General features: G+C 39.2%; 1 protein-coding gene across 1 annotated transcript; it reads left to right on the top strand.

The window, feature by feature from the left end:
- Positions 1-1,242: 1,242 nt before the first annotated feature.
- Positions 1,243-14,807, top strand: ggps1 (geranylgeranyl diphosphate synthase 1). Its single transcript, XM_074675052.1, has 4 exons — positions 1,243-1,529; positions 3,428-3,519; positions 4,368-4,438; positions 12,763-14,807. Exons 2-4 carry the CDS (start codon positions 3,447-3,449, stop codon positions 13,564-13,566), a joined length of 948 nt encoding a protein of 315 aa, XP_074531153.1. The 5' UTR covers positions 1,243-1,529; positions 3,428-3,446; the 3' UTR covers positions 13,567-14,807.
- The last annotated feature ends 505 nt before the right edge of the window (positions 14,808-15,312 follow it).

Here is a 15,312-nt window from a genome sequence, read left to right as displayed (position 1 = left end):
CGCGTTCACGTAATGTGGGAAAAAAAAAACTAGATTCTAATGGGAAATTCGCTACATAAGAGTGAAAATATCTTGGAAAGAATATTAGCCCGAGAAACCCAAGAGAAAATCAAATTCATTTATACAGTACTATTCTTTATTTTGATTTGGATTTCCACTAGCTTCAACAAAGTGGTTGCTAGCCCTCCTGGGGTCCACACAACAAAACAAATTTAAGAAAATTATTTGGAACATTAACATTATCTAACATTATCTGGGAGCTAATTCCCTGTCTGTGCTGCACAATAACAAAACGCTGCTTCTTCATGCTATGTTAGTTAGTTCAGCCCCAAGTGTTCTTGAGGTCCTAGAGGGTTCATAGATAGATGCTTGTAGCCACAGATATCTATTCTCTAAGTGTAAGTGTAAATTTGGAGAAATGTGTTCATACTTTTTGGATTTGTCAGGACTCATCAGCTTTATGAGTCACTGTTGTGCCAGTCCAAATCAGACCACCCATTACAGTTGGATGGCTACTGCCTCGTTTACCTCAAATGTATCAGCTCGAAACCTATTCCTACCTTATGTGTTGCCAGCTGTAAAATTGTCTTGTGTTGTATGAATAGCTGCTTCAGTTGACTTTATGGGGTCCTTCAGTTGAGAATTTAGGTGATTCTACATGTTGCTGTGTTAAATTGTGTAAACTGCTTTTTGTTTTTGTTTTTTATATATATATATAATGACTGCTTGCATGCTTTCTGCATATTTGCACTACGACCTGTCAAATGCTGTTTAATGTGCTGGTGCATATTTTTACTTTATAAATCATGTGCTATTGTTATTATTTACTTATCAATATCAATTTGTATATGGTTACATAAAAATTATAAAGCCAAAGACTACATGTGGATACTAGTCTTTTGGCTTACTTAGACAGTAAAAAAGTTAGTTAATATGCACGGTCCCTGTTAATTAATTCATTATACAAATAGTTGAAATAAATCGTGAAACAAAGATGTCCGAAGGGAATTGAATGCAACACGACACTGGGTGGTTCTCGCATTGCAACGTAAAAACTGCTGAAAAACTACACTACCCATATTTAAAATGAACTTTTATCCTTAATATGATTTACAAATTGGGTCGGCAGCTTGGATCTGTCTTTTTTTTTAAAGTATTAAAAGAAAATAAACTTTGACCAGTCATACACAACGTTAGTGCAAGTCACAGTGAATAGGGCTACCATGTTGTACCCAGGAGCTGCTTTGCGCATGCTCTGAAACAAACCTGAAGTCTATATATGAAGCTCATCACGGCTAGTTGGAGCTCTACACGTACAGTCAGCTTCACGCGCACTTAAAATGATGTTGATGTGGGGCTTGTGTGGTCGTAACACCTGCTTTGCTCGACCAGGGATATAACGGAAGGCTTTTATAAGGAGAAGATATAAAAGTAATGACCAACGGTTTTCTACCGGCGCGTTAACGTTAGCGTGCTAACGGTGGCTAACTAGCTTTCAGGCTAACCGGAACTCAGCCCAGAAAGCTAAGGTGGGTGGAGCTAACGACAGTTAACGACAATTGTCAACGACAATTGACCAGAGAGCGACAGCAGAGCTTATATTTTTGATTTTACAAAGACTTTTAATGTAATTCTTAGCAGTTTAATTGGAAATTTATGACTTATATCTTTTTTAATTCTCACTTAAGGGGACTTACTATTGTCATTGCAGCGAGAAAAAAATTGGCATGGGGTAAAAATAGTTCCAACATTAGCTTCAAATTCTTCAAAATGTTACATGTGACAGGATATCTCTAAATGTATGAATTTTCTACGCCGTTTTTAAAACAAAATGTAGATGTCTGATTCCAGATATAAACCATGGGCATATATGTATGTTTCTCAAAGTAAAACCGACATACAAATCTTATTTTGACTCCTCTACTGAGGACAGTATTCCTTTTCCTCTCAGTTCATCTTAAGTTGGCTCAGGTCCGGAGTAGTCTTCAGTGTTACTCGATCATGTTTATATATGGCTTTTTCTTGGCATGACATGGCTTTAACCAGCATTTGCTGGAAACTGTTCACAGACAGCAGCTCCTGGGAGTGAAACTTCCACTACAGAGCCATGTCCTTTTTTTAATGTATACATCATGGTCATAAACATTTTTTTTGTTTTCGTCCTAAATTAATAGTTTATAATGGGTATGTATACTGAAAGAATTTGGTTTAGCTTATATTCTGTTTGATATCAAATAACATAGCCATCCAAGAAACATCTAAATCCTTTAGCTGCAGTGACTTTTTTACCTTTCTGAAATTTATTCAGTCTACTTTCATCCTTCATAGAAGCTTCACACCTTTTATTAGGCTGCTGTATTTATGGCTCATCCTCATGTGACCAGATGTAGATGATGTTAAAAGTATTTTTTTAATGAAATTAGGCTAAATCTGCTGTGTGAAGAATAAGTGGTTTCAACAGTAGTGATAACTAACAGCTCCTATTTATTTCTGCACTGCTCATCTCATTCCCCTGTGCTGTGATTGTCCTAACTTACTCAATCATGTGATCCATGTGTGACCATGCACAAAGGGATTGTATGACTCTGCAACATGAGTCATGCACAAAAGGCTGATTTACAAGATGGAAGCATTTGATCAGATTTGTCAAGAATGTTCTTTTTTATGTTAGATCGGATGAGGAAGAGATCCTATAAACTTAACATTTCTTTTAACTAATTTATTGTTTCTTACCCCATTAGCTGGTTCTTTTGATCTTAACAAGCTATCTAGGGATTAATTTTGTCTCTTAATACCTTGAAAGAAGACATTTTTCATTTTTTCTGTGCTTGTTAGGTGATGGTGATTTATATGGAGTCTAACAAGAAAATGTGTTCAAAAAATAAGACAAACACTGACTTAAATTTCAGTTTTTTGCTGCCATGCAGGCAGCCACACCAGCTTAACATGTGCTCTGAACATGCATAGTCTGTTCTAAAGGTTTTGTTTTATTAAAATGGATAGCATTCTTAAAGTCACTATTTTGCATGTATATTATCAGGGACTATTCAAGTTGCATATCTCTTCGTGAAATTCACTCAAATATGCTTGAACATGGGGGGTGACTTTGTGCATTTCAGAGGATTTGAGTGACCTTTGTTGATGCAACATGTAATAAAGCAACATAAATGAAAAAAAAAATCTTTGTGGACAGATTTAGAAAGACAGGTAGAAACAATTTGAAACATGAATCTGCTCTCCAGAGCTTCTGCACCCAGTAATACATTTTCTCCTCTTCGCAGTGAGTGTGAGCACTGCGCATGCACAGCTTTCACTTCTGATTGGTGCCAATAATCAGCCCGGTTGATAGTCATTCTGTCCCCAGATAAAACCCTTTAAATGTAGAGATTATCTTTACCCTCTTATTGTCCTTTGTCCCCCAATATAGATTTGTAAAACCTGAAGAAATGGATGCGGACACCAAAGCTACCTCTGAGCGGATTCTGTTGGAACCATACAAGTACCTACTGCAGCTGCCAGGTGAGTTTTTTTCAATCTGCTCATCTGTGCAGTATGAAAATTTTTCACTTTAAGGGTGTAAAAAGTTTTTGAAAAGTATTTTTGCAGGGCAAAATAGTGACATGTAAGTGTCAGGCTCATGTTTCAATCACTATGACTAACCACATTATGGTCAAACATGATCAGATTTGTGTGATCTAGTTTTGAGTGTAGTTTTTCATGACTTGATACTCTTTTGCAGCAGTTAAGACACAGATTTATTAGATAAAAATTCACTGTAAAGCCAAGGCAGATAAGACTGACCTAACATCAGACTTTTATTCGAGTAAATACGAGGAATCTCAAGATTGAGTCGGGATACCCTCTCTTGCAGAACCAGTGTTGCCAATTTCAAAGCTTTGGATAAAAAGAAAACACCAGTGCTTTGTGTCGTGTTTTCCCCATGTGGTTTTGTCAGATAAATCTAAAGGTTTACATAAACCCTGCTGTTCAGATAGTGGATAAAAACACAGGAAATGGCTTCACAACAAAATCAAATGAGGTCAAAGAAGAAAAAGTTTTCTTTGAACTTGAGAAAACTTCCTGTGCTGCTTTCAGACCAGCTGCAGGACGTTTCTATCCTGCTGCCAGGTCACGCTACACCTCCACTGTTGGCTAAACACAGGCTGGCAGCAGCTGCAAAAGTACAAAGTCTTTTAATAATTATGTTTACTTAGTTTAAAGTGAGACTCCTGTTAAGAGGAAGTACATCACATGCATTAGAGTTTGGAAATTCACACCTACGTCACACTGTTTGTATTGTTAGTTTAATTTTAAACACCATCATTCTAAGCCTGATGACTCTTTCCTCATCCTTGACTTTCTTTCAGGGAAACAAGTAAGGACAAAACTTTCCCAAGCTTTTAACCACTGGCTAAATGTACCTGAGGACAAACTGCAGGTGAGAAACCATCTCTTATAAGCTATTTAGCATTCAGAGTGTCTGTGAGGTGTTTATTGTTGCAGCAGGATCCAGGGAGGTGAAATGATTCTGTGCTCGCTCTGAAAACAGTTTGTTTTTAATGCAGCCAGAGTCTGTTCAGCTGAACGGTTGCTAACTAAATGTAAATGTAAGGCTTGGATGTTGGGTATAAAGCATCAATGATTTATTACAGGAGGTTTTTCATGCAGCAGAGCATTGAGGGGATGAAATGAAAACAGCAGCAGCGCTTAAAATACATCCGTTACCTTTCTGTTTGTTTGAGGGCTTGAGTTTAAAAATCAGCTTACAGGTTTCAGAAACTCAATTTGGAGTGGGATGCATTTTGTTTGCCCGTACAGATGGTGTGTTTGCTCCTGCAGAGTTTTATGTCTCGGGGTTGTGAAGTATTTGAACTGCACTGAGCAATTTTTGAGCTTTTGGAAAGAGAGAACAGTATAAGGAACAGGTTACAGTGCCTCTTTGAGGTTGAATTACTGCTCATTGGGACATTATTCCACAATTTTTGTGCTTTAACCATTTGCTGAGTATCCAAAATTTCTATAAAGTTTCCCTTTCTGGTGGTATAAATGTGTAACATTTGAACAGAGGCTTGTTGGCACCATGAATCATAAAGCAGTCAAACTGTTAATCTGCATTGGGATCATTTTGTTTGATGATGTGGTGAAGCGCTTCTCGCCAGGGTCTGTCTCAGAGATTCTGTTTCATATACCCACTCAGTCACCACATACGTTCACATAGGTTACTTTTATGCTGCATTTACTAATAAAAAAGTCTGCTGTGCTGAAATATTGCAAAACAAAGGTTGGAGGAAAAAATGGTGTTTAACAGTTGTTTTACACATTTGAAGTGGTTAAAACAAGGGATTGTTTTAAATAACCTTAAATCTTTGCTAAGCATCATCAAAGACTATGAAAGTGTTCAATATTATGTAATGTATTTGTGTTGAGTATCCAAGAATAAAGTCATAATAAAATGAAAAATTAAGTTGTAATGTTGAAATAAAGTCAGAATTTTTTACAAGTTAAACTTGTTTTATTAGGTTAAAGTCAGAATGTTACAGATAAAAGTAATGTCAAAAGAAAATAAAGTTGCCTTTTTACTAGATTAAAATTGCAATGTTACTAGTTGAAAGACGAAATGTTTCAAGATTTAAGTCAGAATGTCACACGGTTAAAGTACTGATTTTACTACATTCAAACTGCAATTTTACTAGATTAAAGTCAGAATAAATACAAGATTAATAATCTCAAAATGTTACTTGTCTTAAGTTCAAATGTTACTTTATGATAGTCAGAATGTAACAAGATAAAAGTCCCTATTTCACTACATAAAAGTTGCAATGTTACTAAATTAAAAACCAAAATGTTACGAGTCTATAATCAGAATGTTACTAGATTAGATTTAGGCCATGTCCACATGTAGACAGTATTTGGGAAACCATATCAGTTTTTTGTACATTTCATGATTACATGTATATGCTGGGAAACAGAGGTTTTGGTTCTCAAACGCCACAGCTGAATGACAGAGATACATTCTGATTAGTCAGCTCGGGTTTCACATCAGAAAAACTCTGAAAAATATGGGTTTGGTCGTCTTCAGGCCACACTTGACAGCAGACTTGCCCGGTACATGTTAACAAACATATTTTAAACACGAATGAGTAGGGTTATAGTGTTTGATACCTGGCTACGTGTGTACAAGGGTTTAAAATGTTACATGTTAAAGTCAAGAGTGCAAAAATCAATGTCATAAGGTTTTACATTAAAATGACGTTGTCATGCTTTGAAATAAAGTCACAACGGCAATATGGCCCTGTGATTTAAGTTCTTTAATGTTACAATAATTAAGTATAATTTCTACAAGAATAAATTTGTAAGTCACAAGAAATAAGTTGTGTCACATATTTGTAATGTTCAAGATTAAAGTTGTAATGAATGAAATAATTTATCAAGAGCTAAGATTATATTTCATATGATTTATATGAAAGCCAAAATATCATATTGGGGGAAAGTGAAGCATCAGCCAGCCTCCTGCTCTGGATCATCCTGTGAAGTTAAATTCATGAGCTGAGGATAATCAAAGGTTACAGAAAGAGCACAATCTTGTCATCCTACCCCATAATGATGTGAATAATTGTATCCTTTCTTTAGATAGCAACTCTAAAGGTTTAAAGAAATAAAATGTTATAAGAAGGCATAAAACCATCAGCAGATACTTGGATATTCTACCTCTTTTACCCTCAACATGGACATAAAAACACGTAAGAAGCAAAAAAAAAATATGCATAGATTTCAAACTGCTGCAAACTCACAAAGACTGCTGAATAAAAAAACACTCAAGAAGTGTTATAAAGCTTTCATATGTGTTGACCTAAGTATCTAAATAATATATGGGGTTTATTGTTTTTATCACATGAGGAGATCAGATAAGTTCATTCTACAGAAAGAAGAGGCTGTATTTGAGATGGTTCTGTGTCTCAGCTGGTGAAAATTTAGATGCTAATCTGAGAGTTTTGAATCTGCAGAATGCAAAGTGCTGATCCTGTCAGATCTCATTTGGATTCCTTCAACAGGTCTCCTTTTGTTCCTGAATGTTTTATAAACCTCCTCCAGATAGAAGAATCTCACTCCAGCAGCTGCTTCCTGTGGTCATTTTCTCCCTCCTCGTAAAATACGTCCTCCCCTAATCTAAAGAGCGGTTAAACGTGTGTGGAGGAGTATTAAAGTCGTCCGTCTCTACTGAGGAATTATTAAATATTACAGATTAATCCTGTCATGTCAGCTCTCCTCCTGCTACAGAATCTATCTTACTTTTTGCATGAGAAATTTAATCACAGCTTCACACAGCAGTGGGTTGTACGTCTTCAGATGATAAATTCAGTTTGCAGAATTAATAAAAGGAGCGGCTGAACGTTCAAAGTGGCATTTTTGATTATTTTCACATCAAACGCAGCTTCGTTTCTTCACTGAAGTGCTGACACTTCCAATCCTGGAGCACACTGCATCAACAAAGACTGGTTACCTTTGAGATTGGAGGCTTACTGATCAGTTTCAGAGCTTTATTCACACACAGGTTGTAACCAAATCTTCTCTTTCCCTCCTGGTAATTCCACATCAGACAGAAAGGCCTTGTTACGGTGCTTGGGGTAGTTGAGGTTTAAATGTACTTCACATTTCAAAGCTCTGTCTCCCCCTGTGACTTCCTCTGTGCAGTAGCTCGGTAAACTCCGGCTGAACCCTTCATGCAGACTCTTCTCGTCATCATTAGCACACGGCTGCCAGGGAGTCGCTGCCTTGGAAACAACCGTGGCTTCAGATAGACGCAGGCAGTGACAGCGGTACACTGTCTCATTCATTCGACGATGAATATTTCATCAAACCCCCCCTGTGAGTGTGTGTGTGGGTGTGTGTGTGTGTGTGCGCGCTCCTCCACAGAGCGATGCAGATCTGGTTGTGGAGGTTTGGGAAATTCCCCGTGTACACACCGATTTTTGTGCGACCTTTCGCCAGCTGGCTTCCTCCTGTTCTCTGTGACAGTGCAGAAAGGTTAGCTTTTGTAGGCTGTCTTCAGCTTTGAACACACGTGTCATTCATGATTATGTCTGCCGCCCCAGGCTCAGAGTGTCTCTGATGTTTACTCTCCAACTCACACAAATCTTAAACTGTGGGGGGCTGAGGGCAGACAGTTTTACTGTACCCGTTTGTGTTTCTATATATTCATTTATTCACACTGTAAAAACAAATACAAAGCTCATTGAGGAAAATGTAAAAGCATGTGGAGGTTGGTTATTCACGTGATGACCAGAAACCAGGATGAATCATTATCCCAACCTGAGGGTTCAAAACATAGAGAAATGTTTCTGTTTCGGAGGAGTAGTGGTTGACTGATTTTTTTCACAGGCTGATACCAGTAAATAAAGTTCGGGTCAGCATATTATTATAACAGCCAACATTAGGGGTGTAATAGGTTAGAAAATTTTGATTTAGTTGCAGTTGTTAAGATTTGGTTTAGTGCTTTTCAACTAAAAAGAGCCGACTCCAAATTTCATTATTATTATTATTATTACTATTATTATTATTATTATTATTATTATTATTACTATTACTATTATTATTACTATTACTATTATTATTATTATTATTATTATTATTATTACTATTATTAGAGACTAGGGCTGCAGCTATCGAATATTTTAGTATTCGAGTATTCTACTGAAAATCCCATCGATTAATCGAGTAATCGGATAAAATACATTTTTGTTTAGTTAAAGAGCAGTTATTTTTCAAATGAAAATTTTTCTCTTTAAGAAATAGAATTTTCTGATACAGCATGTCAATAAGAGCACTTGCTTTGGTCGGTCCAAAATTTGTAAACACACTTTGACACATTTTTTGTGCCTTGTACATCTCATCAAATGTTGCACACCCGTTTCGTAGAATGACCCATTAGTCTCCAAACTCCAGAAAAGAAGCTAAATTTGTTGCTAGTTGCTATTTTGTATAAGAGGTAGCTTGAGGGGTCTGAAAACTCTCTTAATATAGCCTCAGCTCTATTTGAAACCACTCTTTGATCTTTTTTAAAATTAAACAATTCCTCGAGGCAGAGAAAATTACTCGAGTATTTTTGTAATCGAGTACCTCGAATTATTCAAGAAATCGTTTCAGCTCTATTAGAGACAAAGGCCTGGCAGAAATAAACATGCTTTTAGCCTAGTTAAAAATGTGATTTGATTATGAAGAGATCATTTCTCCATCAGCACACACTAAACGAAAGGAGGATTTTTACAACTGCAGTTTTTGAGTTTTGGGTGGTTAAATGCAGGCCTAATTGAAATACAGGTGGCAACGCTGTAGCCGGCCCAACTCGATTCCACCGTTCTGCTTCATACCATAAAGCAAACTTGAGTTTTTTGGCTCATTATCAAATCTCCTCTATTAAACTGTAGCAGATACTTTTACTAGAGTCTTTAAATTGAGTATTAAACACCTCACATATCCGAGGGAGAGGATTCAAGAGTCAAGCACCCACCAAAACAACACACATCCATTCAAATCTTATATGGAGTTTGTGTAAATTGAAGGTTATTACTCTTAAAGATTGTGGGAAACTCAATCATGGAGCATCCGGCTCAACTTTCTGATTTTAACGAATGAGACAGGCGTTCTTGAATGACATAAAAACCTGCAGGCATGCTGAGAGATCATGTTAGAACCTGGGCTCAACTCCAGACTCCTGCAGAGTGACTCAGGTGTGTTTATTTCAGCTGTAGTCCTTTCTAATTCCGACTCCTTGTCTCCCTTCAGGGTCATTTTCCCTCAATATATTTGACTCACTTGTTGTGAAGGAGTCTGCATTCTTAATGGATCACTGATTGTAGCTTCGGCAAACAGTCGGCAACCTCAGGTGGTAATCAATGACGTCTGGTAGAGCTGGAGTCGGTCTGCAGCTTTGTCTGAGACCGGCTGATTCAGAGTCTTATATTGAATAAAATCCATCCAAACCATCACCACTGATTTGATCTGCAAAATGCTACAAAAGCAACCCTGAAGTATCAAACTTGACTCAGCAGGTTCAGTAAACTCCTGTGAGAATGGAGGAGTCTCTACCTGTCAGAAAACCACACACTGTTTTGTATCCGTGTCGGGGTGTCCATCAGGCGTCTGCTGTCTGGAGCCGGCCGTGCAGCCTGCTGGAGCGCTCTGCTGGTTTTCAGGACGAGTGTTGCTGTCTGCTAATGAAAGCTGTTTGTGTGAGGCCGGGGAGCACAAAGAGAGGCTCAGTGGGTCAGGCAGATGGCCAAGGCCGGGTCGGTCGAGCCGTTTATCCGCCAAACACAACGTTTCCTTCTGCAGGGTCCCGACACTCGCTCTCCCTGCAGACACTCAGAGGAGAGGAGGGTACAATAGATGCACACATGATCCAAACTAGATACCATGATGACAAGAGCATGCTCCGATGCAGACAGGATTATCCTCCATGGTGCAGGTCATTTGGATGTCCAGTGGTCAGGACAACCAGGTATATTTAGTTAAGTATCATCAGTCTGGATAAAAACTCATTTTCAAGAATCTTAAATAAAAAAATTCTCGCTGCAATGGCACTGAACTGGGGTTGGACGAGATATTGGATAAGTCTAATTGCATATTTGTGACAAGACATTTGATGAACTTTCTAAGATTTGTTTTTTTTTGTGTGAGTGCATCTGGTCTCTACCTCTGACTATACTTGTTCTCAGACTTGTCTGAATCAGGTCTCATGCTTTTCTTGGTCTAAGTCTTATTCTTGTCAGGGTCTTGTCTTGGTCTAAGTGCCCTCTGGTCTCAGTCTTAGACTTGTCTTAGCCCCAGGGTGCTCTGGTCTTGGCCCTGTCTAGTTCTTGGTCTTGATTAATGTGGTCTCTATCCCAGCCACTTTTTGTCTCCATGTACTGTGGTCTATGCCATGACCTGGTCTCTTGTACTCTGGTCTCAGTTTGGTCTTTTTTTAAGCCCTTTGGATCAGTACAGTTTGGTCCGAGTTGGATCAGCAGGATCCTGTTTGCGTTTCCACACGCCAACCGTGCCCTTCTTGGCAGGCGGTGTGTAAGCCATATGTGCCTTAATAGTGTGACAGTATAGCAGCGCGACTGTGTGCCTCGCTGATACATCCAACGAAGAAGAAAAACGCTACAGTGAACAAAAGGCAATGATGGGAGACATCCAACAATTTGTCTTCTTTGTGATTGGCTCTTTGGTACAAAGTGCAGTCAAGCTTTGTTTCAGAAAAGGCTGTGTGTCACAGGGAGAAATACAGCAGCCAGTACAGGTATGGGTCGGCAATTTGGGGACTTGTCCCGGTTTTAGTCAAAGGAAACGCCACAAAAAGAGTTTCTTACTGAGATGAACTGAACTTGACTGCTTGGTGGAGATAGGGCTACAGTGTGTAGCTCTGCAAATTTAAAAACACAACCCTGGTACCAGTTACAATCAGCTTCAAAGAGGAAATGTTTCAACTGAAGTGTGCAGACTTTTTTAATTCACTTAATTAAACTGTCAAGTCTTGACCTAAAACCTTACAAACTGCAGAGTTGGAAAAAAAAAACACTAAAATGAGGCCAAAACTAAAGTGAAATTTTGTCTTTATATAAAGACCAAATCTAAAATAGCTTACAGAGCATGCTCTCTTCTGAACTTCAACATCCTCATTCTAAAGGAAAATGCTTAACAGTTAAAAACATTGTTATTGTAATGTTAAATTTGAACCTGAGCCCTTATCGTTCTCTCTGTAGGCGGGGCAAAACTGTGTTTGTATCTTCAAAGCATCACAAACCAGTGTACAGAATCTCATTTATGGTTTGTTTTTTTGTTTAACAGTCCTCATCATGCCCCCTGACAGACACTTGCAAGAGGAGCAGAGCAGCAAAAAGTGTGAACATGGCGCCATCTGCTGTCTAGAAGCTGTACTGCATGATTTCTCACACAGCTCCTGCTTCTAATACACTGAGTGTTGAGTTGAGAAAAGAAAGATTTTTAAAAGCAGCTTTCATGCACTGGTATTTCTGGCATTCAGTCATGTTGACTTAACATCTGACCACATGCTTTTTGCTGCTGTCCTCCAAAATAATCCAACATCAAGCCATTTTTCTGCATTCAGCTTTAAAAGAAGAGAGAAATTCATGTCAGTAACTGTCTTATACATTTATAACTGCAAATAAGTGACTTCCATATTACTCAAGGAAACAAAGAAGAATGAAAAAGTTCTACTCCAAAAATTAAATATGTTTATATCGTTCAAATAACTCTAAAGATCACCATCAGTTAGTCCATGAAACAGTTCAAATCAAAAGAGTCCGCTCCAGGTTTTCTCACAAATTGTTTGTAGTTCACAAATATAAGAAAAACTTTTTAGACAAATACATTTAGATTTAATTCCCCAAAATCAAACTATTTACCTGTATTTGAAAAAAGTGAAAAAAAAGGCAGAAAAAAAAAGAATAGTATAAGAATGTAAGTCCAGTCCGGTTTGTCAAAAGAGTCCAGGTCGTGTTTTGTGGAGAGAAAGCTGGAGAGGACACAGAATTCGGGAGATTTTATGGGGGTTTAGATTTACAGATCAAAAGTGTTAAAATTCAGAATTATCTTTCTCTATGTTTATGTTTTTTCAAGTTTATATTTTCTAGTGTTTATTCTCCTTTTCTTGAGGTATTTGAAAAGCATGCTGTATTTTCTCTGCTGCTTTCTAAAAAAGTGAAAGCAGATGTTTTTCTCTTCTTCCAGTTTAATCATGTGTGTTTTTCTTTTCAGGTGATTATTGAGGTGACGGAGATGCTCCACAACGCCAGCCTGCTCATCGACGACATCGAGGACAGCTCCAAGCTACGGCGAGGCTTCCCCGTGGCCCACAGCATCTACGGCGTCCCTTCCGTCATCAACTCAGCCAACTACGTCTACTTCCTGGGGCTGGAGAAGGTGCTGACCCTGGAGCACCCCGAGGCCGTGCGAGTGTTCACTCGGCAGCTGCTGGAGCTGCACCGCGGTCAGGGTCTGGACATCCACTGGAGAGACACGTACACCTGTCCCACAGAGCAGGAGTACAGAAACATGGTGCTGCAGAAAACCGGAGGGCTGTTTGGTTTGGCTGTGGGCCTCATGCAGCTCTTCTCTGACTGGAAACAGGACCTGAAACCTCTCCTGGACACGCTGGGGCTTTTCTTCCAGATCCGAGATGACTATGCCAACCTGAGTTCTCGAGAGTACAGCGAGAATAAGAGCTTCTGTGAGGATCTGACTGAGGGGAAGTTCTCTTTCCCTACCATCCACGCCATCTGGTCACGTCCAGAGAGCACACAGGTGCAGAACATCCTGAGGCAACGCACAGAGAACATGGACATCAAGCGGTACTGTGTGGACTACCTGGAGAAGGTGGGCTCTTTCGCCTACACCCGGCAGACTCTGCGGGACCTGGAGGTGGAGGCGTATCGGCTCATTAAGGAGTTTGGAGGAAATCCCCAGCTGGAGAGTTTAGTCAAACACCTCAGTCAGATGCATCAGGAGGCAGAGGCTGCAGCAGAGCCCAACACCGATACACAGTCCAGCCACGACCCCTGACCCTTGACCTTACACAGACAAGACACCTGTACCAAACTCTGTACACCACACTCACCAGAGGGCAGAAACCTTAATGTCTTTTTGTCTTAAGAGTGACAAAAACCTGCATAATTTAGTTCAATGAGCTTAAAATTACAATTTATTATTGCGTTTGATTTCAAAAAACAATCCCAAAACCTAACCCTCTGTCATAAACCGCAAAGAAGCTGCCCCTCAGAAAATCTGTGGCATATTTGCTTGAAATAACAGAAATATGCCATCGTTGACCAGGCACCGCCATCAAGATCTGCAGTTCTGGGCAGTTTGCTCTTGTTTTACGTCACATCATGGACAGAGGTGTCGACATCACTTTAATTTGACACAAAAGCCACACGAGGGATGAGCTGAGAGGGATTTCCTCTCATAGCTTTGATTTCTTTACATCATCAAATAATCCTGCAGCTTTAAACTCACAGAGTGAAACTCACAAAACCTTTATTCCTCTTCAGTGGGCGGGTCTTAACATGCCGCACACTCCACTGACACAGAAACTTTCTGGTGCACAGATTCAAACACACTCCTGAAAAGTTTGACTCTTGCACCGCTGCGTTCCTCTCATCAAACTATTTTTAGACTCGCAGTTAATCTTTAAACTTCAGCGCTCGGCTGACGGCTGCGTTAAGAAGTTGCAGATGCTGCTTCTTTTTTCGTTGTGTCGCTTAACAAGAAAAACACATCAGCGATTTTTCTAACAAGTGTTTCCGAGCTGACGGTGGAAGAAATCAATTAAAGAACAAACGGTTTTTGAAAACCAGAACAAGACGACAACAAAGCTGAAAGCCCTTCCTTCTGATGTGCACTTCACTGCAAAGAAATGTATTTTTTTATATTTGTCATGGATGAGAGTTGTTTACGCAGAGCAGGGTGAATGCTGGGTATTTTTTAGTGAAAATAAAAGCATCTTGAGTGTCTGATGTGTGATTTTTGATCCTTAATCATGAAGCTGCCGGAGTGCCAATCTTGTAGATAAAACCTCAGCGTGTTGTGTAACATGCAAAGTCTCTGAATCCTGTTTCTACTCGGCTCGATGTGTGCACACTCTGTTGACACTTTGCTTTATTGCAGGCTTGTTAAAATTCAACAAAGCTCTCCACTTCTCTGATATTTCATTATTTCACTTGTAATATCTGAAAGCAGACGCTGCAGATGTTGCAGTTAAAGGACTTATTTGCATCTGTTTAATAAAAAATAAAATGAAATGGAACCTGTGGGCTCGTCTGGTTTCTGAAACAAGATTTCACATTTCCCCGTGGTATCAGGGCTGGTTTGTTTTCACTGTTTGGAGCTGAACATGTTTAATGTAACAGAGGAGAGAGGAAGAGGAGGGAGGATCTCCTGGGACCAGCAGCTCCATCTACTGAGCGCAGAATGAAAAATCAAGACGTGACTAACAAAAAGTTGTTTATTTGTATCTGTTCCTGGCTGAATCTAGGCTTCTTCTTTCACTGGACCTCAGGGCCATCCTCTGATAAAGTTCTGCTAAACATGAAGCTCCTCTCTGGATTTATGGAGCTGTTCTCAGCTTTCTATACTTTTCCAGACTCTTCTCTGTGGAGGGAACTTACTAAAAATGACCTCCAGCTGCTAAAAGCACCAAAAACTGAATTACCAGCCTCCTGCAACCTGATTCATCTCAGGGTCTCAAAGCATGCTGCTCTAGTATTCAGGTATAAAAAATCTCATGTGAGGTTTTCACACCCGAGACCA

This window comes from Halichoeres trimaculatus, unplaced genomic scaffold, assembly GCF_033239565.1.
Source record: "Halichoeres trimaculatus isolate MK-OKI-2021-1 unplaced genomic scaffold, fHalTri1.1 fHalTri1_scaffold_8, whole genome shotgun sequence".
NCBI classification, from domain to species: Eukaryota; Metazoa; Chordata; class Actinopteri; order Labriformes; family Labridae; genus Halichoeres; species Halichoeres trimaculatus.
The sequence above is the reverse complement of the archived record's forward strand: the minus strand, read 5'-3'. Positions and strand labels throughout refer to the sequence as shown.